This window comes from Lynx canadensis, chromosome B4 (genome assembly GCF_007474595.2).
Source record: "Lynx canadensis isolate LIC74 chromosome B4, mLynCan4.pri.v2, whole genome shotgun sequence".
Lineage (NCBI taxonomy): Eukaryota > Metazoa > Chordata > Mammalia > Carnivora > Felidae > Lynx > Lynx canadensis.
In genome coordinates, this window is record NC_044309.1 from 93023166 (window position 1) to 93048984 (window position 25819).

At 36.8% G+C, this 25819-nt stretch overlaps 1 protein-coding gene across 1 annotated transcript in view; it reads left to right on the forward strand.

Annotated features, from left to right (window-relative positions):
• The window catches only part of RAP1B (RAP1B, member of RAS oncogene family), a 45890-nt gene extending 26456 nt beyond the window's left edge, over window positions 1-19434 (forward strand). Inside the window, exons 2-8 of the mRNA XM_030323166.1 lie at window positions 8975-9057; window positions 10113-10181; window positions 11667-11723; window positions 12724-12864; window positions 14509-14652; window positions 15574-15690; window positions 18114-19434. Of these exons, the coding sequence (XP_030179026.1) occupies window positions 9001-9057; window positions 10113-10181; window positions 11667-11723; window positions 12724-12864; window positions 14509-14652; window positions 15574-15660 (555 nt within the window). The 5' untranslated portion in view covers window positions 8975-9000 and the 3' untranslated portion in view covers window positions 15661-15690; window positions 18114-19434. The remainder of the gene's footprint in view (window positions 1-8974; window positions 9058-10112; window positions 10182-11666; window positions 11724-12723; window positions 12865-14508; window positions 14653-15573; window positions 15691-18113) is intronic.
• The last annotated feature ends 6385 nt before the right edge of the window (window positions 19435-25819 follow it).

Genomic DNA, 25819 nt, shown 5'->3' on the forward strand with positions numbered 1-25819 from the left:
AAACGTTGAAAAAAAAAAAAATAATAAAATAAAATTTCAGTATTTACATTTTTAGAGTAAATATTGTCAGTATTTACATTGATGGTCTGTAAAGCACTTAAAACAGTATGTTTAATTTTGTAATTTTCAATAATACCTCTTAGCCCTTTTTCAGAACAAGCACAGTAGTTACTAAGGTTTAAAAATAGCATTAAAAGAGTTTTAATTGGTTCTTTTAAGCTTGCCTGTTTGTTTTCTTTAAACATGCACTGTCACCATCAGTATATTATTTATCAGAAAGGTACTTTTCTCTGGTAGTAGCAGTATTATAATTATTATTCATTGTGAATTGAATGACTGACTCAACTTGGTATTGTTGAGTTTCTAATGACCACTTTTTAAAAATGCCAGTGATTATAAGGGGTGCCTGGGTGGCTCAGTTGGTTGGGTGACTGACTTTGGCTCAGGTCATGATCTCATGGTTCATAAGTTCAAGCCCCGCGTCGGGCTCTGTGCTGACAGTTTGGAACGTGGAGCCTGCTTCGGATTCTGTGTCTCCCCCTCTCTCTGCCCCTCCCATGTTCATGCTCTGTCACACTCTGTCTCTCAGTAATAAATAAACGTTTAAAAAAATTATAAAAATGCCAATGATTATCAACATTCTTAAATGATAGTAACATGGGGTAATTAAAAGACAACTCCACAACTCCTCTTTTGCCTTCAGTTTTTAATTTTCATTTGCATATTTTATAAATATATTGTTTATTAGTAATTTTAAAAACTCAGGAAAAAACAAAAGTAGAAGAAAATGATCCCACCACATTATCACATACACATATCTATTTTACAAGTTCAAAAGGAATTAAAATTCATTTTACATTAGCATCTCAAGATGTTTCTGCTTCTAAAGTATACTGAGATTCTCCCTAGGTAGTCAAAATAACAGTCTGCAAAACTTGAGGTACATACAGTAATCTTCATTCACTTGTGTAATTAATGTTAAAGAGCAAAGATAACAACACTATTACAGAAATTTTTGTATAGTACCTTTTTTTTTTTTTTTAAGTTTAGGTATGTATTTGAGAGGGGGGGGGGAGCACGGGCCTTGGGAGAGAATCCCAAGTAGACAGTGTGCTGTTAGTGAAGATCCCGACGCACAAACTCACAAACTGAATTGGGCTCAAACTCACAAACCCTGAGATAATGACCTGATCTGAAATCAAGAGTCAGATGCTTAACCAACTGAACCACTCAGGGGTCCCCTAAAATGTGTTTTTTTTAAAGTGCTTCTTAGATTTAGTAGAATATAGTAGGAAGCCTTAGAGTCTGTAGCTAAAGAATTACAATATAGTTCAGTTGATCTTAAAATATTCCCAACTGTTCCACTATTCCACTACTGGTTGTAGTAACACGAGGACTGAAATAAGGACAAAAACCCATATATGGATGGAAAACAGTTTTAGCCTGTACATTGTGTCTCTTTACCTACCTAGAAGAAACGTTCTCAAACAAAAGCTGGACTGCTATTCCGTCAACATGTTTTATTGAGCGAGTAGGTAAAAGGGTAGAGCATGGATTCTCAACTGAGGTAACTTGAGCAACAGCTCAGAGGATTGCTGCTGTTGTTTTTATTTTTTTAAGTAGGCTTCATGCCCAGCGCATAGCTCAACGTGGGGCTTGAACTCCAGACCCTGAGATGAGGACTTGAGCTGAGATCAAGAGTCAGATGTTAACAGACTGAGCCACCCAGGGACCCCTCCTCTATTATTATTAAAAAGCTATCTTCTGTTGATTGTTACTATGTGCATGGGATCCATGACTCTTAAAGAAAAGTACTGCTACAGGGACCCCTGGGTGGCTGAGGGAAGTCGGTTGAGCTTCTGACTTCGGCTCTGGTCATGATCTCACGGTCTGTGAGTTCGAGCCCCGCGTCGGGCTCTGTGCTGACAGCTCAGAGCCTGTAGCCTGCTTCAGATTCTGTGTCTCCCTCTCTCTCTGACCCTCCCCCGTTCATGCTCTGTCTGTCTCTGCCTCAAAAATAAACATTAAAAATACGAATTTTTTTTTTATTTTTTTTTTCAATGTTTATTTTTTTGGGACAGAGAGAGACAGAGCATGAACGGGGGAGGGGCAGAGAGAGAGGGAGACACAGAATCGGAAACAGGCTCCAGGCTCTGAGCTATCAGCCCAGAGCCTGACGCGGGGCTCGAACTCCCGGACCGCGAGATCGTGACCTGGCTGAAGTCGGACGCTTAACCGACTGCACCACCCAGGCGCCCCCGTATTTTTTTTTTTTTTAAAGAAAAGTACTACTACATTTCATTCCTTAATTTCTTAAGCACGTACTATGTGCCCCAGGCACTGTTTCAGGTTCTGGGGTTATAGCAATGAGTAAAACAGACAAAATTTTTTTTCTGGAGTTTACATTCTTGTATCTGCCTCATAACTTTATCATGTAGGTATTACTGCTTCCACTTTCACCGTAAAGAAAGTGAAGCTCTGAAAGTTTTCACGACTTGCTCAAGGTTGTACAAAACTAGGATTTGAAACTTAGGTGCTGTGAACCACTATGCTGTGCTGTCAAAATTGTCCCTTTTTGGGATTCTGTAAAAGCAGTTATTCTCGATGTCTCAAACGGTAGTTATCACAAATCCCTTAGAAATTCAGATGTAACTCTCCCCATCAGAACTGTGCATGAAATTAGAAATTCAGATTTCTCAAGTGCTTATTCTTGGGCTTCAAGTTAACAGCACTTGAACAGGAAGGTTCTGCCCACAACTCAAATACACAGGTGCAGCACCTTCTTTCCTCCTCCCCACCAAAAAGCCAAAGACAGACTTTACTTGCTGAGCAGAGTTGTCTTTTCTGCTAAAACTAGATGCAACCCCACAGTCATTTTCAAAACAGAAGCAGTGGCCTTTCTCAGTCACTAGCATTCACAATGAAATCCATTATTTCAATCTTAGAATCTCTAAACAATTTTTCAAAGCTGGTGTAGTGGAAAGTACCAATTTGAAATGTAGATATTCAAATCTTGGCTATCATACAGTTAGGTTTTTCGTTTTAAGGAAAAAAATATCCCTAGCATTGGTATTTATCGGGATTTAAATAAAAATATTTTAGTTGAGGGCACCTGGTGGCTCAATCGGTTGGATGTCCAACTCTTGATTTCAGCTCAGGTCATGATCCTAGGGTCTTGAAATCCAGCCACATGTCAGCCCTGCCTACTTGGGATTCTCTCTCCCTCTCTGCCCTTTCCCCACTCGTGCTGTCTCTCTCTTTCAAGATAAATTTTTTTTTAATATTTTAGTTTGGTATATATAAGGAGATATTAGTAAAAATTAATGAAAGATAATGACTTTGCTTGGTTGCATTTCCTTATAAGTGTTCTTGTTACAAACCTTTTTGGCAAGTTAGATGTGTTTTGTCACTATGTTTTTAGATTTGAAAGTCTGTTGACAACATCAGATTTCTCTACTTCAAAATTTGAAATGCTTTAAACTTCCTGTGACCATAGGGCTCTATAATAAAAATTCTTTTTGGTTGAATTTCTAAAATTAAAACAAATAGATAAGCATTATTTATACTACCCACAAGCTGAAAATAATCCAAATGTTCATCACCTGATGAATGTGTAAAGAAAATGTCATGTATCCCTACAATAAATATAATTTTTGATCATAAGGAATAAAAGAAACAAAATACTGGTGGAAGTAATAATGTGGATGAACCTGATTCTAATTCTAACAATAGGTAATACTCACGGATAAATAAAGCAATTGGGGAAGTAGGTCTCAACCATCTCATTAAGAAATGCAATTCCCTGGGGCGCCTGGGTGGCTCAGTCGGTTAAGCGGCCGACTTCGGCTCAGGTCATGATCTCGCAGTCTGTGAGTTCGAGCCCCGCGTCGGGCTCTGTGCTGACAGCTCAGAGCCTGGAGCCTGTTTCAGATTCTGTGTCTCCCTCTCTCTGACCCTCCCCCGTTCATGCTCTGTCTCTGTCTAAAAATAAATAAACGTTAAAAAAAAAAAAAAAAAAGAAATGCAATTCCCATAAATGTTTACTTTTTATAGTCAATATTTTTAATGGTAATTGTTATGTTAATTCAGTCAGCTGTGTCAGTGTTTCGTTTTGGGTTTTAGTAACTATAAAGTTGTGCATCATCACTACAGTTAGTGTTAGAACACTTCCATCACCCCCCAAAATTCCCTTGTGATTCTATGTAGTCAGTCCATTGCTACCTTTTGTGGAAAAACGGCAGGAATTGTGGGGTGCTCATGTTTTACTTGGAGCAGCATTATGGGACAGATTTTGAATCATTGTATTTCACTTCTTAGCAAACATGAAACATTGGTCCTTCCTATGGCTCTCCTCCTTGCATTATGTAAGTGTCTTCATCCATAAACTCCCATTTCTCATAAAACAAAGACCTTTTTGGTTTGGTTTTTCTAGCTTTTTTACTTTGTAGGGGTCTTTGAAAAATCTCAGCCATTGTAGATTTCTAAATTACTAATTTCTTATTTTAAGTTTCCTATTCAGGTCTAAGCCCAGTTAACAGAAAGAACAGATATGCCTTTCTTTATCTCAGCTATTGGGTCTAAAACAATATATTTTACACTTTCCTGACATTAATTTTTATTTTGTTTCATATCAAGTCATTTCTATTTTGTTTACAGTTTTAAATCTTGACCCGTCTACCTCTAAGAAAGACTTCTGAAATAGCGTGTTTCCTAAATAGGTTCTTGTTCTGTCAAGGCCAGTTTTTAAAATACGCTGGGTTCTTTGAATCTGGTCTTTCCTATTCTGCTTTTAACATTTTTCTTTATAAAGAGAAAAGTAATTAGTGATTAAGTTGAAATCCAGAAACAAATTTCTGTCTTCTAAATCCTGAGATTTAAGAAAATCCTTAACCATAACTTCAACTAAATCTATACTCATGTTTAAATTCAGTTTCTATTTAGTTCTTTTACTCCAGCAATTAAAGAGGTGAGTATAATTGTTCCTTTGGTGACAAACCCTCAAGAAAAGTATTTCAGAGGTAAGGGGAAGGAGCAAAAGGAATAAGATTGTGTGGGTAGTGTGAGTAAAGAGACAGAACGATTCAAGAAGAGTAGGCTCTCTTAGTCATTTTGAGGCCCCAGAATACCAATTAAAGAAGTTGATTATTGAATGTTATTTTGTCTAATAATTTTTTCTGTAGTTACAGTTTCTCTTAATGTATTAATTTTGATATTTTAAAAGTTGGCCATAAGTCCAATTAAGTCATTCTTGTCAGTCACATTTTTTGTCATTTGCCCATATACGTACAAGAGTCAAGATTAAGTGTGCCTGGGTGGCTCAGTCGGTTGAGCAACCGACTTCAGCTCAGGTCATGATCTCACGGTTTATGAGTTCAAGCCCCCGTGTCAGGCTCTGTGCTGACAGCTCGGAGCCTGGCGCCTGCTTCAGATTCTGTGTCTCCCTCTCTCTCTGCCCCTCCCCCACTCATGCTCTGTCTCTCTCTGTCTCCGAAATAAACATAAAAAAAAAAATTAAAAGAATCAAGATTATATTGAGTTTATAAAAAACACAGAAGTTCTTCCTAGGGAAAGTTGTGGCTTTGACAACTAAGAAAGCAGTCCCTAGAGTTAAGAAAAAGGGTATCCCGTTAATTAACTGAGAAGAGGCACATTGGGAACTTTCTGGATGATGGAAGTGTTTTAAATTGTAATGAGGGCTGTGTCTGTGGTTGTGAGGGTATTAGCATACGTCAAAATTCATTTCACTGTTTAAGATCTGCTTGTTTCACTGGATAGAAATTATTCCTAAGTAAAAGTGATTTAAGAGTGCTTTAGGGGTGCCTGGGTGGCTTAGTGGGTTGAACATCAGACTTTTGGTTTCGGTTCAGGTCATGATCTCACGGTTCAGTGAGATCGAGCCCCTGTATAGCACAGAGCCTGTTTGGGATACTCTTTCCCTCTCAGCCCTTCCCCCACTCACTCTCTTTCTCAATAAATATTTGGAAAAAAAATTTTTTAACAAGTGTGTCTTTACAGATTCTCGGGTTCCCTGACCAAGCAGAGGTTAGGGAGGAGCTGCATAATCAACAGCCCCACAGTTATTGACCTTATAATATACTGTCACAAAATTTTGCAAGTGACCCAGAGTGACATTTGACCAATCATTCGCCTCTGCCTAAGGGGCCACTGGTTTTACTTATCTTCAACGTTTAGTGCCTGGGGCCAGCTTGAATTGGACTGGAGGCTTGTGGGGCCTATGCCTCCATTCATTCCAAATGGAGCATTCCTTTATTCAGTGATTGGAAACAAGACAGTCCAGGACAAAACAAAACACATGACACAAAATTTTGCGCACATAGGTGAACAAAAAGCAAGTAGCTGAAGAATTAAACTAATGGCAAATATATTTACCAAATAGTACACCTCCAAGCCATATCCAAAAGGCTTCATTGCATTCTACAAAGACCTGCTTGGTACAAATGCTAGGATAACAAAATAAATTTGGCAGTGTGAGCTCAAGGAGCCAGTTGGAGTTCCCATCATTGTTGAGACTGATCCATCTGATGGCAAATTCATAGAACAAACAAATTGGTCGGACACAAGCATCCCATTCAGTACATTTGTTTGTCTAAGGGCATCATGTGGAATGATGCTAAATGAGGGTCTAAGGTCAAATATCAAGAGTGGAAGGCACCATTCAATATCTGAAACAAAAAGCACAAAGCTGCAGTTATTGGTTACTTAAGGGAAAGATATCCTGGTCAGACACCTCCCCTCAGCAGACCAGACTTCTAATCTTACAGGGTTTGAGGGAATCTCAAGAGTTCAAACATTGACAAACTTTCAAAGGCAGGAGTGAATTAATGTCAACTGTAGAAACACTGTCACTCAAGGCAGTTGCTTGGCATTTTGGTGTATGTTCATCGAAGTGAGTTGTTTTTTTAAGTAATAGATAAACCACGATGAAGTTATCAGAAATTGGCACAGCCCAGCTACATGAAGGATAAAAGAATGCAGAGAGATGAGTCTAGTTTTCTTGATGTTAAAATATTTGGTTTACTGTTACTGAAGTATTTGGGATGTTTAGGAAATTCTTATCCCCAAAATTACCATATTTTCTCTAGTTGGATTCAGAAGCACAAATTTGGAAACATCTTTCATAGAACCTGAAGTTTTTAAAACAGTATTTCTCAAATTGGTCAGTATAGATCCTGTGTGGTTGAGTAATGTCAGCATGGGACTGGTAATAGAATTGTCACCTGAATAATCCTGTTTTTAAATGATTTTTTACATTAAAAAATAAATTTGCAAGAGTAATTTGTCCTAAATTTGTATGGATACTACTGTGTGAAATATTCTTAAAGCTAAAAGTAGATCCAACTTTTATTTTATATCCCCTTTTCTAAAATTATAATCTGGTAAGAATCATCCAGGTCACAAAAGTCAAGGAGACAGTGTTCAAGAGCTGGGGTAAAAGTCCATGGAAATGATGGATTCAGTCAGTGTAGAAATAAACATAGGAACTAGTTAAGTGGAGAAGTTAGCTAATTTAGTTGGTTGGTTTGGGCGATTTTCCTCCCATTCAGGAGAAGAGAAAATATGCTAGATAGTCTACATATTTAAAGTCAGAAATGGAGAAAGTTTTGAAAGGAAGCCATGGCAATAGATACGGTGTCCTAAGGAGAAATAAAAGAGTGGCATAAAAAGGTAAAACAAATGATATCTTTTCTAAGACTTTCTACAGTCTTAGAATATAGTCTACAATATAAAGAGATTTAACACAAATGTGCCTAAATTGAGTCCCTTCTTGATTGACTGACTTTTAGAAGTAAGGGGCTGATGGTAATGGCTAGTTTGCAGAAGCATGTTCATTCATTGAAGCAATTGGTTATTGGTAGATTAAATGTGTTTAAACAAGTTCTAGTAGTTACTTGTTAACTATAACTATAGAACTATCATTTCTTGATTAAGAAGATTTAGAACTTATTCTGGTGGCTACTTTATATAATGGCCACTGACCAATTACTGTTTTCTAGGAATGTAGGAGTTTTGTATTCTTACATTATTCTCCTAGCCTGGAAACTTTTAGGATCTTCTTTCTCTATCCTTAGTATACTGAAATTTTAGTTGTTTCTTTTTGGTTTGGTTTTGATTTCCACTAGTTCATCATCCTGAACATGCCATAGTTTTTCAGTCTGGGCACTCATATTCTTTAGTTCTGCCTCTGATTCCTGACCATTGTCAGGCTCCTTGTACCTTCCCCCATTTCAGGAATAGATATTTGGTCTGCTTTCTCTGCTAACTCATTTACCATTCATGTATCCCAGGGGTTGGCAAATTTTTTCTGTAAATGCCAGATAGTAAATATTTTAGGCTTTGTGGACCAGATGGCCTATGTTGTAACTACTTAACTGTCACTAAAGCAAGATAGCAACTACAGACAATACACAGATGAATGGACATGACTAAATTTCAATAACTTTATGTACAAAAACAGGTGATAGACTGGATTTGTTTGCAGACCTGTGCTGTAGTCTGTTCATCTTTATTGGAATATTGCTCAGTGAGGGCAGGAATTTGTTGTTGTTGTTCATTGGATATATCCCTGTACTTAGTAGGCACTCTACTTGGGTCTCAAGGTTACAGATGGTTCAGGAAAAGGAGTTAAACATGCCTGTCACTGCCATCTTGTAACCAGTAAAATATCCCTTCATGCTGTTTTTCAGCCCCCCCCCTTTTTTTACTTAATATAGAGCAAATATTCTGTATAAATTTAGGATAGGGTTGCAAGTTGTAATTTTGTGGCTTCTTTCTACCTCTGATGTTGCATAAAGAGCCCTACCAACAGCATCCGTTAGTAAGTCTGTTTATTGAACGTGCCACACTAGTATGGTAGAGTAATCATTTTTAAGTTACTTGGTTGAATATCTAATTTATAAAAGAAGCACATGAATACAAAGACATTACTTAAGAATTTTTTTTTTTTCATTACAAGGTACTAGCTTTTGACAAGCGTGCACCATGCGTGAGTATAAGCTAGTTGTTCTTGGCTCAGGAGGCGTTGGAAAATCTGCTCTGGTAAGTCATTCTCACTGTACTTAAGCTAATTCACTCCAACACATGTTCTTTTTCTGTTGAGTTTTAGGTTTTGACTATCATTTATTTTGTCTTCATTTATTTTTAAGGTGAAATCTCAGTGATTTTAGAAGCAATACAATATTTTTTTCCTGTAATTTTAGTCAGCTTTTACTTGTATCTGGGTAGATCATATCCCCCCTGGTGTATTAGTTCCAGACCAACATGAGATAAGCAGAATACAATTTGGGCTAAGCACAGAACACATAAATGTGTGTCCATCTGTATTCTGAGCCAGATAGGAATGAATTTTGGTCTTTCTCATTGTGACTTGGCTTATAATATACATTTTATGCTAAAAAATATTAAAGCTTATAAAAAACCTTTTTCAAATATTTCCTATGACTGTCCAGTTTTCACATTATTTTAGCAGCCATGCTTTCCATTTCAAGAATAGTATAGTAAGAAAAAAGAAAACTTGACAGTAGTGGCTGGGGAAGGGGAGAAACTCAGGCTAAATAACTTGAGTACATGTAGTTCAGTTCAGCAAAACCCCACAATAAGACAGATTGACCATCTAACTCAGCCACTTACATTGGCCACCATGCACAGAACTTGATGTGTTTAGATCAAACTGCGAAGTATGTACCATGGGACCTGAGCTGCTCTTTCACTTGTAAATGTATCCAAAGTGATGGGCGGTGTCTTGAGGGTGTATGTACTTGTGTACACAAAATAATTAGCCTCTTTCTAATTCAAATTCAAATTTAAGCCATTGAGTTTGTTTGAAATAGAAGACATTTAAAATTTTTTTAAATATGTGAGCTCTAAAGTTAGAATTACCTAATAAGGAGCATAGTGGTTACTAATGTTTTTTAAAAAAAGCTTTCTAAGGTAATTTTCTCACCTAATGCATACTTTAAATATAGTGGTGGTTTTGTTTTCATCAATGGCATAAGTGCCTATATGAAATCAATAGTTTAATAGTTTAAAGCATACAGATTTGGATTTGTAGTTTTCTTTAAGAAGTATAATGGTGTGCTATTTATTTTTTTCAGACTGTACAGTTTGTTCAAGGAATTTTTGTTGAAAAATATGATCCTACGATAGAAGATTCTTATAGAAAGGTACATGTTACCCTAGAAAGCCTTTTGCTTTAGACTTTACTATAAATATAAATGAATATTTTTAGCTTTGTAAGTGTTGAATATTGTTTACAAAGTAGGATGAAGAAGCTGAGTTAATCTATAAAATTAGTAGGAAAAGTTCACCCTTGATTATATCCTGACATTGCATCCTTACCAGTTAATGAGAATCTTAAAACACTTGTTCTCTCTCTCTCTCTCTCTCTGAGAATTTTAAGTTTACAATTAAAGTTTACAATTAAAATTGTAATTTGACACACAAACTTCAGAACGAGGCCATCTCAAGTGATAGTTCCACATCCCCTCACCCTTCCCCCAAAGACTGAATACTCTCAGGTTCCTTTCTTTTTAAACTAGAGATGGAAATACAGAAGTCTCCCGTAACCTTTTTACTTATAACTCTTTGAGAAAGTGCTACTGCTGCTGTTAGTGTCCACTAACACAACATGTGACAGTAAAACTTAATATGAAGACATTTTTAATTAGTCGGGAGAAAGTTCTCTCTTATGTAATAGCCAGCTTGTCCTCTGCTGCTGTGTAGATACCGTTTTACTTCTTATCCTAGGAAATGTTAGGTGGAAAGAGGTCACAGGGATATATAACTTATTTGATACATGTCTTCTTCTTTGCTACCAGAAATGTTCCAGTGCAGCAAAGGGGATGTAGTTATCTAGAGAAGTGAAGGTATATCTAAGTAAAGTATGGCAGTGATGAGATAGAATGACTTCTGATCTTATTTGGAACTACTACTGGTTTAAATTATTTTTTGAGCTATTTTGGAATCCTTTCCTCCCCAGAATTAAGTTCTGAGTGATTCGTATTGAGCTTGGATCTTGTAGGTTTCTTTGAGTTGAGAACACATGGTTTTAGGGGCATCTGGATGGTTCAGTCTGTTGAGTGTCTGACTCTTGATTCTGGCTCAGGTCATAATCCCAGGGTCGTGGGATCGAGACCCACATCAGGCTCCACACTGAGCATGGAGCCTACTTAAGATTGTCTCTCTCTCTCTGACCTTCTCCCCTACTCGTGTGCTCTGTGTCTCTGTAAAATAAAACATTGAAAAAAAACAAACAACATGTTGTTTTGCACCTGACACAGTTTTGGGATTGAGACCCACATCAGGCTCCACACTGAGCATGGAGGAGCCTGCTTAAGATTCTCTCTCTCCCTCGGCCCTTCTCCCCTACTTGTGTGCTCTGTGTCTCTGTGTCTCTGTAAAATAAAAAATTTAAAAAAAAAAAAAAAGCAAGCATGTCATTTTTGCACCTTACACAATTTGGGGGGGGTGGGTAGGGTCAGTGGACCTTGATTATCTAGCTGTTTTTTTCTCCTGTTTTATTCAGGTATTACTTGAGATTAGTTGTAAAGTGGCAATCTCTATTTTAAATATCATATTAGCTTTTGTATATAATGAGGTATTCTTTTATATCTTATAAAAATGAGGATGTATTTTGCTTTTTCCCCCAGCAAGTTGAAGTAGATGCACAACAGTGTATGCTTGAAATCTTGGATACTGCAGGAACGGTATGTAAAACAAGTACCAAAGTATATGTACAACTTGTGTAATATTGACCTTGTAAATACTAGTACTCTATAGACAAATACTAGTTAAGCTTATTTAAAAGTTTACTACTTGCCTTAAATCTTAAAGCTGTTTTGTTCTCTTGGATTCTGTTTTTTATGCGTGTGCTTTGTAATTGCAGCGGGTCATTTATTGAAGAAAAGTAGAAAATTTGTTTGAAAATTTTCAGCCTCACTAGTACTTTTAAAACAAGTTTGGTAAACATTTATTTCTCAGTGGCTCTGTGAAATATCTTGAGCAGTATCTTTCCTCCTTCAAAGTATTTATAGACCAACTTAGATTTGTTGGTATCTGAAGGTGAAGGGAAGATTTATTCTGGGTATATGGTATTCATTCATCTAATGTTTGAGTACCAGAAATGTGGCATGGGCTGTGTTCTTACTTGCAAAGGCTCTCAGTCTAGTGAAGGAGGAAAAATGTGGGAAAATGGCAAGATAAGGTAGGTAAGCATGCTGGTGGTCCCCTTAGAGCTATAGTAAACTAGCTAGTAAATGAGCTGTGAGTAACTTGGGGATTGTTTCAGTACCCTACATATTATATGTTAAAAAACTGCCTTTTGGGGGGCCAGGGTGGCTCATTTAGTTAAGCGTCTGACTTCAGCTCAAGTCATGATCTCACGGTTCATGAGTTCGAGTCCCGTGTCGGGCTCTGTGCTGACAGCTCAGAGCCTGGAGCCTCCTTCGGATTCTTTTGGAGAAAGGATATTTCTTCCCCACTTCAGTATATTTATTGCACATAAATCTGCTTTGGTTGTTTTATTGTTAAGTAAAAATTTCATGAAATATCAGTTTTCAAATAGCATCTTCCCATGGACTATAATTTTAAGTAATGTTAGATAATACTACTATATTCTTCATCAAGCACTAATTATAGACGTTTAAAATTATCAAATTAACTGTAAGAACTTTATTGTTTTTTAATGATCCTTTGTTTCTGCTATAGGAACAATTTACCGCAATGAGGGATTTATACATGAAAAACGGACAAGGCTTTGCATTAGTTTATTCCATCACAGCACAGTCCACATTTAATGATTTACAAGATCTGAGAGAGCAAATTCTTCGAGTTAAAGACACTGATGATGTAAGCTGATTTTCTAATGAATATATTTTATTTCAAACCCTTACTGTAGTGATACCCAGTTTAAGAATTTGAATTTAAATCCAATTTAAAGTTCATGTGGTTGGTGGGGGGTTGGGGGACTAGTTTTTCGAAAGCTTTTTTCCTTAAAAGGCAGAAATACATCTTTAACACTCATAATATTTTCAAATATTTGTAACGTGGAAAGTAAGAAATCCCCTCCTCCCTTCTTAACCTGTGTAAAATAAATTTTATCCCCCTCCTCTCTTTAAATCATGCATTTGGTGGGAAGGAAGGAAAGATGTGGGTGGCAAATGTTACTAATAGATGTTCTATACATTTCTGGTAGACTTAAGAGCCTTTCAAACAAGAATCAGAACTACATATGAACACACCTCAACTGATAGAAAAGGAGCATAATAATATTTTTAGAAGGAAGCCAACAAATACATTAGATTCTAACATTAACCTGCATACCTCTTCACAGTGCACCATAATGGAGTTTAATCCCTGTAGGAAACTTTAAAAGGATTACTTAACTTCCTCATCATACTATAGATAGCAGTTCTCAGAATTGATCTTGCATCAGAACCAGCTATATGCCTGGTTAAAACAGATTGCCAACTCTGACTCCCACAATTTCTGATTCAGTAGGTCTAGGATTAGGGCTCAAGAATTTCCATTTCTAACAGGTTTCCAGATGGTGTTGATGCTGCTGGTCTGGGTATCACACTTTTAAGAACCACTGTATTATATACACAACTTAATTATAAGCAAATATTGTGAGAGTTCAGAGGCATCTGTGGGAAATGTTCCCATTTCCTTGACTTCTAAAACAGGAGAACTTTGGGGAATTATTACATCTTTACAGCTCAGTGAACATTTCACAATTAGTCTGTTTTCTGCTATTTCTGATAATTAGTGTTCTTCTATCAGTTACGTTAAATTAAATAAGTATGAATATAAAATTTTATATCTGTTCCTAAAAGCCAAAATTCTTGATATTCTAATTTGGATTTTTTTCCCAAAAATTCTCTAGAAAACCAATCTCTAAATGATTAATAGGAATTTTACAGAGTAAGTATTATTTATCTCTATAGTGTCCTTTTAAAGTTACAGACATCACATGATTAAGGTTGTCTAAATTTTTAGTAAAAACTAAAACTTTTAGGAGCTTTCCAAATTTCTCCTTTTTGTATTATTAAATTAAGAATGATTATTTGATAAATGCATGTCGGTAAACCAAAAAACTTGTAATTGATTCACATCCCTTAGAAAAACATTTAAAACTTTTGAAATATATTGACATTTCATAGTAATACCCTTTTGTACTTTTTAAAAATATTTTGTGTTTTGCTTACTATATTTAGTTATAAGTCCATTGGGACATAATTTTAAAGTTTTTTTCCCTCTTTTTTCCCAACAACATCATGGCTTGTTTTCTAAAAATTTCACATGAAAGGTTCTGAACAGAGTTAAGGTTTTCATATTTGACTATAAATTTTATTACATATTGTTTAATTTAGTATTTTTCTTGGGCATAAAAAGTAATCCTTAGGGTTGACTCGTAGAATTCTTTGGATTTGAATGTATAGAGCATATTCACTTACTTTTTTTTACCCTCACAATTTTGTTTTGTATTTTTAGGTTCCAATGATTCTGGTTGGTAATAAGTGTGACTTGGAAGATGAAAGAGTTGTAGGAAAGGAACAAGGTCAAAATCTAGCAAGACAATGGAACAATTGTGCATTCTTAGAATCCTCCGCAAAATCAAAAATAAATGTTAATGAGGTATGGTGACATACTTTAAAAAAACTCTTGATTTGGAATTCAGGATTTAAAATTAATGAAAAATATGTGTGTGTGTTAACACAGCTCCAAGTTAATGCTTACTCCGGGTGCTTGTTGATCTTCTAACCAAAAATCTTATGTTAAATATATACGTGTTAATAAGCAGCACAGCTATCTATTATAGCCTCTTTATTAAATGCTGGAATTTACTATGAAAAAAAGAAAGACTGGACAAAAAAAGATAGGGGTGGGAAAGACAGGATTAAGAGTTCAGGTGTGTGTGTATAAAGGATGTTTTGTAAAAGATGGACACAAATTGGGGCACCTGGGTGGCTCAGTTGGTTAAGCGTCCAACTCTTGATTTCCATTTAGGTTATGATCTCACGGTTGGTGAGTTCAAGCCCCGCATTGGGCTCCACGCTGACAGCATGGAGCCTGCTTGGGATTCTGTCTCTCCCTCTCTCTGCTCCTCCCCTGCTTGCTCTCTGTCTCTCAAAATAAATAAAAATAAACTTTAAAAGAAAAAAAAGATGGAGACAAATTCAAGAAGGCATGCACTGTTCTTGCTTTGAAGGGGCTTAAGTAATATTATAGGATAAAGATACAGAGAAAGATTTAAAGAGTAAAAGATTGTTTTCTTTGAATGGTGTTAAATGTTCTAATGAACTACAATAAGATCTCTGCTGCTTCTTAAGTCAGTGTTTGTTTTAAGGAGAATAATTTTAGCACCCCTAAAAAATAAATAAGAAAATTTAGCAGTTCAGAAATACCTGGTTTTACTTATTCCTTAACTGAACATAATACTTGTTGGAGTTCATATATATATCCATGGAAAGTTCAGTCTTTCATTTTACTTTTTCTTTTTCTTTTTTGGGTTTTTTTCTCCTATAAATTAAAAAAAAAAAAATACTGTGTTTGCAGATCTTTTATGACCTAGTGCGGCAAATTAACAGAAAAACTCCAGTGCCTGGGAAGACCCGCAAAAAGTCAACATGTCAGCTGCTTTAATATATTAAATGCATTGTAGCTCTGAGCCAGGTATGTTAATTTATCTTTTTCCCTAACCTTTAACTTCAGCTTCATTAAGGGCACTCTATGAAGAAAACGAGTATAGAATGTTTTGTTGTTCTAAAAAAAAAAGATGGTTACTTCCTTTTTAAGATATCCACAAGTTAGTATGATATCCCAGTAATTAATTATTTCCTTTATATATCATCAAAAGTAGGGTATTTCATGTAACTGAACATTGTAGGTAAGTTCATCCAATGTATACTTATGCCCCACTGGGACATTGGTTTGTGCTGACGGTATTGTGGTGAGCAAAACCAACCTTCTTTCCTATCTATAGCCTTAAGCTAAGTCAGGTCTAGTGGAAGAATTAGACAAACAGTTGCAAAATATGATAAATGCAGGATAGTGTAAGTCCAGCATCGGATTGATAGTAAAAACTCCTGACACATTTATCATATCCCTGGCACTCGGTATTGTCCACATATTAATTGAATTCTCACAACAGTCCTCTGAGGCAGGAGCTCTTATTCTCATATAACAGATGAGAGAATTAAAGCACAAAAAGATTATTTCTTGTTCATGCCCTGCAGTTAGTAAATAGCAGAGCCAGAATTTGAATCCAGTGATCTGAGTTCATGGCTCAGAATTTAAACAATGAACTAGCTCTCAAGCCCATGCTTAGTCACTATGCTGTTATAGGTCCTATAGGAGCATATATACCTGGGGCACCAAATTAGTCAAATATAAACTGGGGATTCAGGGAAAGTCCATCAGCAAAAGACATTGATAGCCAAAGAGTTCCCAGGCATAGAAAACCACAGAAACAACTCAAGAGATGAGACGACAAAGGAAAACTGAACATGCAACATTTTTATATAGTTTTTGAAAACAGTCCTATTAAATGAGTCAATATCAGAGCGCCTGGGTGACTCAGTCAGTTAAGCATCCGACTTTGGTTCAAGTCATGATCTTGCAGTTCGTGAGTTCAAGCCCCATGTCGGGCTTTGTGCTGACAGCTCAGAGCCTGGAACTTGCTTCAGATTCTGTGTGTGTGTGTGTGTGTCTGCCCCTCCCCTACTTGTGCTCTGTCTCTCTCTCAAAAATAAACGTAAAAAAAATTTTTTTTTAATTTTTTTTAAATGAGTTAGTACTTGTAAATCACTTAGATCAGTACCTGGTACTTGGTAAACCCTCAACTATCATCTGCTGCTCTTTGCCAATGAGAATGGTTTCTTGCCCCCTTATCATTAAAACTATTTTACTGTACTTATCCTTGAGAACTTTTAGTATTTGTGGCTCTGCTACTTCCTGTGTTAAAATGGCCCTCTGCTATAGCACTTCTGATTCTGCCTCTTAGAGTTTCTGTCCCTATCTGCATTTAAAGCTTTCTCTTTAGATAAGTGCTCTCATTCCTGACATCCTCTCACTCCTGACCACATGCCCATTCTTGGCACACATGTGCGTGAGCTCACACACTCCCATCTGTGCTATTCAATTTGCTACATTCAGTCTGCTAGGATTTAGAAAAGTTACCAAACTCGTTCAGACTAAATGAGGACTTAAAGTTCAAGGCATTTATAAAAATTGCTTCAACAGCCATATCTATATTAACAGCATTTCTGGAACTTGCAGCAAGTCTGAACCCCAGAGAAACAGTAAAAAAAGAAAACTTTTTCATAGTCAGGAATGTATACAGAAAATCATCCAAAGAAAATAAAATATTTGGCAGAAAGAGTTCTGATTTTACTTCTTTTACATCACTCACAAATTTTTTTAAGTTTAATTACGTATGATTTTAGCGTAATACCAGCTTTTTCTGACATCCATCTTAAGTTGATCTAATTTGTTTAAATATGGAATTAGAACATTTATAATTGTCAACTGTTAAGAACCATCATGAAATAAATTCTGTTTTGTCTGCTTCTCTGAACTAGCTTTGTAGCCACTCTTCCTGGAAGAGTATGGAAGAAAGGTCTTGGTTTTCTGGTATTAGAAACCCTGGTTAGATGTACATTCTATACTTCTGTAATTCTAGGATTGGAAACATTCATTTTGTTAATGTCGCTATCTGTTTTTTAATCCTAATTCTAATAAAGTTGACCTGACCTAAAGTTTTAATGTGGTGTTTTTTATTATTCTGCTTTTAGTCTTTGGAAGGGTAATACACAGAAATTTGCACTAAGGTACATTCCCTTTTTGTATCTAAAACTTTCATTTGACTGACTTTCAGGAGGGCAGCAGAATAGATGAAGTCATTCCAAAAAGATGAAAATGTCTCCCCACGCTTTGCTTTGCTATGAGTTGTGTGTACATCGTCACGAATGTAATGACAAGGGCCTGTATTCTCTTCATTTCTAACACTTTAACACTGTTATTTTAACGTGTTCCTTTGGATCTTGAGTGTGCTGTTTTCAACCCATGTTTTCAATGTAATTTTTTCGTTTTGACAGGTCTGAAGAACTGTTGCCCAATTCAACAGTGCCAGCATTCCAACTTTGTTAAACCTACCAACATCTTAAATGGACTTTCTGTGGTGGTACCCTTTAAGAGGCGGATGAAAGCTACTACATCAGTTTGCACATTCTAATCACTTTCCAGTATCACAAGAGAGATTTTTACTTATATAATAGTCCTAGAGTATGCAGCTGGTAAAACCAGAGGCTACAATCCAGTATTACTGCTAAGAGACATTTTTCATCCACCAATGTTGTACATGTATGAAAATGGTGTACTGTATACTTTAACATGCCCCATACTTTGTATTGGAGAGTACAATAATGTAAATCCTAAAAGCACCACTATTTTAGCATAATAAAAGAAAGTCCAAAGAGCTCCTATATAGACTACTCCAGATAACTTCGCTTCTTTGATACTTGTAGCTTATTGTAATTTTTTTTAAGAAATTCAAGGTCATTATCATTGTATTGTACAAATAAGTGCTTTGATTAACACAGCTATATAGTTTTTTTAATTTTTAAAAAAACCTGTGGAGACAGTGATCTTGTCTTTAAAATATGATAGTCCTTTCAGTATAATGTCTTAGATTAAAGACGTTGCCTTTAATATCTGTTGGGAAGGAAATGTCCAGACTTTTCAAATCTTTTATTATATGTTTCCTTTTTTGTTTACATAGGGAACAATGTTTATAGTTGTGTGTACAGTGGGGGTCTACAACAAGAAGTGTATATTTTCAAACAATTTTTTAATGATTTAACAATTTTTGTAAATCATTTTCAGGCTTCTGCAGCTGTAGATTCTCACTGTGAATCCCTTGCTTGCTCATGCATAAGTGTATTTGCAATACCAAATATACAGGTTTAGTATTTTTGCCTGTTAGTGATTGTTTCACATGTGTAACGTTTTGGTTGAGATGTTAAATGGTGGACGAGTACTGTGGATGTGAATGTGGGAAGTAATTTTAATCATGTGTAATTGGTCACAAGGCCTAAGTTGCAGTAACTATTGCTGTTTTATTTAACAATGCCTTGTTGCTTTGTATGCATTAACGTTTGGGTGTAAAGATTGTGTGTCTATCCAACAGGGAGCCACAGTATTTAAATTGACCAACCTAATGTTACAACGACTTTGAGGTGGCCAAATGTAAACTAAAAGCCTTAATTAAAGTGGTGCAATTTTGTATAACTTAGCATCAGTAGTTCAATAAATTTGGATTGCCATGCAAGGGCTTGCATTATAATTACTTGCCACTTGACTGTGTTTTGTGTAATGTTTAACAGTGCTAGTAAATAAATATGGGTTTAACTTTTTAAATGTAATAGGTGCATTTTACATAGTGTGACTTCATAATTTAAGATTTGGACAAGCCAGATTCATTCATTAATTATAGAAATGGTGAGTGAAAGATGTCAGATTTTTTTCCCTAGTATTGTTTGAATAGCCACATAAACCACCTTTTGAATTTTTTCTTGGAAAAGAATTTTGTAAATCAAGCAATATTAATGAACGTGTGCCTTTTGGGTAATGTTTAGTAGCTCTTTGAAGTGTAGGGGAAAGAATTGAAAATACTTGGACAAATGTTACGCTTAATGGATTTTTTAAAAATACAGGATGAAGTTATACTTAGAATATTATGGTTATAAAGATCTTGGAACGAAGTGGACTCAAGTACTACTTTCTTTTTAGATAACCTGGCTTTTTCTTATGTGTGCTATACAGTTATTTTGAAATTTGTAAACCAATCTTAACTCAGACTTTCTCAAAGTATTTCCCAGTCACTGGAGCATATCAGCAATCGATTAGTGATGCCATCTAATTTAGGGGTGTCTACTAATCTCTTAAATACATGCCATGTGAATGGAACTTTATTTTTTTTTTTAACATTTATTTATTTTTGAGACAGAGCATGAATGGGGGAGGGGCAGAGGGAGAGGGAGACACAGAATCGGAAGCAGGCTCCAGGCTCTGAGCTGTCAGCACAGAGCCCGACGCGGGGCTCGAATTTACGGACCTCGAGATCGTGACCTGAGCTGAAGTCGGACACTTAACCAACTGAGCCACCCAGGCGCCCCGTGAATGGAACTTTAAAGGCTTTCATTTTAAAGAAAAAGGTCTGATCTTTTACAAATTTAACTCCAAGAGTTCCATGTATTTAAAAGTTTTATGTATCTAAAGAAAAACCTGTTCTTTCAGAACTCCCACTTACTTAAGAGACTTATCTTGGAAGAACTGGTTTTATTAATAGTCATTGGGAGAAAAAACCCCAAAAAGTGGGATTATGGGGCACTAAAATTGCCTTGATTTGCTGTGTCCTGTTATACCCATTTGACCTTCTTTGAGGGCATCACCATTAATTTTGTTACCTTTAATAAATGTTGTCTACCGGCTGGGCACAATGCTGAGTTCTAGGCTCTTAAAAAAACAAATATTCAGGTAAGTTTAAGACTTACTGGTCAAGCACAATTGTTCTAGGTGTGAGGATAGAGCAAAAACTGAGATCAGCTTAGGACCCTGCCCTTCTAGAATTGATACTCTGTTACAGGACTTCTCAGCCTCGGCACGGTGTATGTTTTATGCTGGATAACGAGTTGTTGGGAGGCTGTCCTGCACAGTACAGAATTTTTAGCAGCACATCCTGTATCTGCCCTGTAGATGCCAGTAATACTACCGCCACCCCCAAGTCGTGACAACCAAAATTGTCTCCAAACATTGCCCAAGTGTTTTCCAGCTAGATTCAGGGAGTGAGGGGTTGTTGAAGGGCAAAATCACCCTGCCTGAGAACCACTGATCTGGTGGGAAACAACACATTAATTACAGATGAGTGTTAGGGGAATAAAGTGGACACTTCAGTATAGTGAATAAGACTGTGGGAACCAGATTTCTTGGGTTTCTAATCCCAGCTCTGCTACTTCCTAGCATGTGACAGTGGTTAGGCACCTCTGTTCCCGTATCTATAAAATAGGAATGATAATAGCACCCCTTCATATAGAGTTAAAGGGAGTGAAATAAATGCCAGTGCCATCCTCTTGGTCAATATTTTGTTTTGCTTTTTATTTTGTATTTTGCTCCTGGAAATAGGACTGTGGTTTGGCAAAAAGCATCATTGTCTCCCATACAAAATAGTAACGACAGGGGCACCTGGGTGGCTCAGGCAGTCAAGTATCTGACTTCAGCTCAGGTCATGATCTCACAGTTCGTGAGTTCGAGCCTGGAGCTTGGAACCTGATTCCGATTCTGTCTCCCTCTCTCTCTGGCCCCTTCCCAACTCATGCTTTGTCTCTGTCTCTCAGAAATGAATAAACGCTAAAAAAAATGTTTAAAAAAACCAAATTAGTAACTGCAGCTTAGGAATTCGAATCCTATCGATGGACTTTTCTGGTGCTTAAATGGAAAAATACTAAAATATAATTCAATTGGGAAAAATCATGAGTACTTCTTCATGTCCCCAACAATACCTGGAGAAACTTCAACTTTAGGAGAAAACCAGAATGACATTTCACCTAATTTTTTCTACAAAGGTGTAAAAAACGCTGCTTTGACTTTCATGTTGTTCTTTTTTTATTTATTTAATATATAATCTTCAGCACGTGTGGATATTAGGAGTAGAAAGTTTTAACATACCCAGTTATGAAAGTAAATTTTGCTTTGTTTTTTAAATCCTTTCATCTTTAGATGTGGGGCAACAAACTTAGAATCAAAACTTATCCCTGCAACATCCTTTCTTTTAGTTTTCCTCATTCTGTGCCTTCACTGAACTTAATCTCCAGCTGTTATTTTGTCCCCTCCCTTTTAAGTCTTGGAAATGTAGTAAGGAGTTACAGTATTTTATGATTAATACTCCTATGACTTTAGCTTAGAAATCTTAGTGTTTTCAGGCTTCTCCTAAACTATCAGTGAGTCTTAACAATTGTGATTTATAGGACTCAAGTTTTTGCTTTATTCTGTAATTTGCTCCATTGCATCAATACATCTGGTATTTTATGAATGCACTAAGAGAAGTGTAATAGATTCAGAGTAGAATGAAACCTAGTTTCTCATAACTGACTATTCAAAGAGAAATGCAGGAGTCTTTGTTGGGGTATTGATGGTATTTCTCAAAATTAGCTAGTAAGCCTGTTAATGGAGCAGCTAAGTTTGTGGGCTTGACATTAGTTTCTCTTTGAAAGTAAAATACTGTAGGGGCGCCTGGGTGGCGCAGTCGGTTAAGCGTCCGACTTCAGCCAGGTCACGATCTCGCGGTCCGTGAGTTCGAGCCCCGCGTCAGGCTCTGGGCTGATGGCTCGGAGCCTGGAGCCTGTTTCCGATTCTGTGTCTCCCTCTCTCTCTGCCCCTCCCCCGTTCATGCTCTGTCTCTCTCTGTCCCAAAAATAAATAAAAACGTTGAAAAAAAAAAAAAAAAAGTAAAATACTGCTAAAGAGGTCTGTTTTCTAAATGCAGATAAAAAGTATTGCACGTGTTGCACATAATTTTAACTTGCTTTCTTAAAACATCCTTGTTTGTAGCCTATAGATTACTGAACTAAGAATTTAAAGATTTTATCCAAAATTAGAGACATCTACCTGGTTTTTGTATCAAAGAATCAGCAGATGTATTCAGTATTGCATGTCTGCCGTGTTCCAGGCATTGTTCGCCGTGTGAGGGATACGGCAGGGTCGTTTTGCCCACATGGAGCATACATTCTATTGGGCGGAGCGGGGGGGGGGGGTGGGGGGGGAGACAAGTGGCAAATGAGCAAAGCTCATTTGGTTATTGTCTTTTAAACTTTCTCAGAGCTTTCCATTTGGGACAATTTAATGGTTTCAGGAAAATACTATTTTTAATATGTATAAATATCATTTATAGGCAGTTAATAATTTCTCTGATTTGTCTGAAAGGGCATGGAAAGAATTTTTACTATTAGGAACCTAGTTTAACCTGATTTTCCTTATACGATGACATAAATAATTACCCAGGTTCAACACGGGTCAAAATCCAGATTTTTTTCTGAAAACTAAACACATATCTTGTAGGATTTTTATGTGAATAATACTTTCACTTAAGTCAAAAGGTTATAGCAGTTTTTAAATAGGCAGGGATCAAAGTCTAATGTTTTTGTCATTTGCCATTAATACCCATTCAAATTTCTGTTGTAGTCTGTACTACAGATACTGTACTATAGATATTATAGTAGTCTGTATCCCCTGTGAACACTGAGTTCAGAACAGGAAACTATTACTGTCAAAGTTTTGAATGTGTAATGTACCATGCTCGGGCATAGAGGAGTAGCAAAGAATAAATGATAGAATAAGCCCAGACCCTACTGGCAAGGTGTTTAATGCATCGATGGTGGGAAAGATCAGTCAACAAGTATCAAAAAAGTGAAAATGTAATAATTCATATCTAACCACAGACCGTTTGTGCTTATTATCTCTACTGATACTAATGATTAAAAATTGCATTTTGCTTTAAAATATATGGACTATTTGAGGGGTGAATGGGTGGCTCAGTCGGTTAAGCGTCTGGCTTCGGCTCAGGTCGTGATCTCAAAGTTTGTGGGTTAGAGCCCCACGTCAGGCTCTGTGCTGACAGCTCAGAGCGTGGAGCCTGCTTCAGATTCTGTGTCTCCCTCTCCCTCTCTGCGCCTCCCCTGCTTGCATTCGCTCTCTCGCGCACACGCGCTCTCTCAAAAATAAATAAAAATTTTTAATAAAATATGTAAACTATTTGATTTATATTTGTTTTGCTCAGGTCAGTTTTAGTTAGATTCTCTGAGCAAATTAAGGACTGATTGGAGAACTACATAGCTGGCAGGAAAAAAAAGTACCTTTCCATGCTGGGAACGGAGTACAATCAAATAAATAATATAGTATATACAGTGGGTAGTTAGCCGGGAAATACCCTGTTGTTCTAAATGAGAATCATATGATTAAAGCAACAACAGATTTGAGAGCCATGAAGGATAGTCCCAGGAGGAGTGACGGTAGAGCCTGAGTTGTTAACCCAGACAGCTTGTGGGCTGCTGGGGTCTGTAAGCATGAAATGATTACGATTGGAGCCGTGGTGACCAGGGAAGTCGAAGAGAATTTTTAAAGGAATAACTAGAGAACTGGTTAATGGCTTAGGTATAGAAACTGAAGGAAAGAGTGAAACAACCTGATCTATCAACAAGACCAGAGAGACTGAGCACCAATGACAGTAACATGGAAAGAAGCCTGTAAGGAATTATTTTTAGTGCATGAGTGAAAGAACTTTTTGGTAAGATGTTGATGTTAAGGGAAATATTCTGCTGAGTATATTCTGAGGCGAGGCAGATTGTAACAGTTGGGCCTTGGAGTCATTGACATACAGAAGGCAACTGAAACCGTGAGTGAATTAAATTATTTCCATAAGGATTAAGCATGGAGAAAGTGAAATAGGAAAGCCCAGCCTAAGTGGGCCGGAGTGGAGAAGGTTGGAGTACAAAGGATTGATATTACAGAGAGAAGGCAGCAAATAGCCTTCCACAGCCTGAGAATACAGCGCCTTCGATGGCAAGGAACAAGATGACGTTCTCTACTTGATCCGTAGGCCAGTCGTAATTTTATTCTCTAGACACATCATAATTTATGTCAAAAGAATCTAGACACATCATAATTTATGCCTGTCCCTTTATATACTTCTTGGTGGGGAATTGGCTACTAATAGGAGACAATAGGATGATTTTGGAAATTCCAGCCTTTAATTAGTATCAGGTCTATGGGTGTCCGTGTAGCGGCTATAAAGCATTTCAGAGCCAACGTTGACAAGGCTTTTTTCAAATTCTGCTAAACTGAAGCCATGAGGCGTCTTTCAAATACAGGCCATTGAAGTATTTCTCCACATACCTTTCCAATAAACATTTTTGCCCCTCTCATTTTTCTTGTAAGGCACTTTGGTATTTTGCCCACAGAAATGTGTTAGGGAGATAAATTGTTATTAACTGGGCTCTCATCTGTTCTTGCTCTATTTATATGGCTTTCTAGAAAGACATTCATGTCCTAGTTAAGCAGTATGTATTAGTTCCTAGGGCTACTGTAACAGAATACCACACATTTAGTGGCTTAGAGGAACACAAACTTTTTCTCACAGTTCTGGAGGACAAAAGGCCAAAAACAAAAGTGTAAGCAAGGCCTTGCTCCCTAGCAGCTCTAGGAGAGAACCCATTCCTTACTGCTCGCATTCTTTGACATTAAGACACAAACATGCCAGATTCTGCTTCAATTTTCATATCTTCTCTATGTGTGTCTCCTGTCTTTTAAGGACTTCTGTGATGGCATTTAGGACCCACCTGGGGTAATCCAAGAAGATCTCTCAGAATTCTTAATTACATCTGCAAAGCCTCTTTTTTTTATGTTTATTTATTTTTGCCTGTTTTTCAAATAAAGGTAATCCCACAAGCTAGGGATTAGGACATTATCTGGGAGCCATTGTCAGCCTACTAATTTTACAGTAACAAAGACCAGCATGACTCTAGGATAACCCAAAACATGCTGAATTGAATCCGCAGACCTAGAGATCTCCCTGGAGAAATCCAATCTCGGAAAGGCCCACGTCTAAGCTACTCTGTAGAGATTCTTTGGAGGGAAACCTAGAATCAGATGAGCCTTCCAGGAGTCAATAAGGGGTCCATTCCAGCCTAGTGCCACAATTTCAGAACCAACATAGTATCATATAAAGTACTCATGTAATTTTACTGCTAAC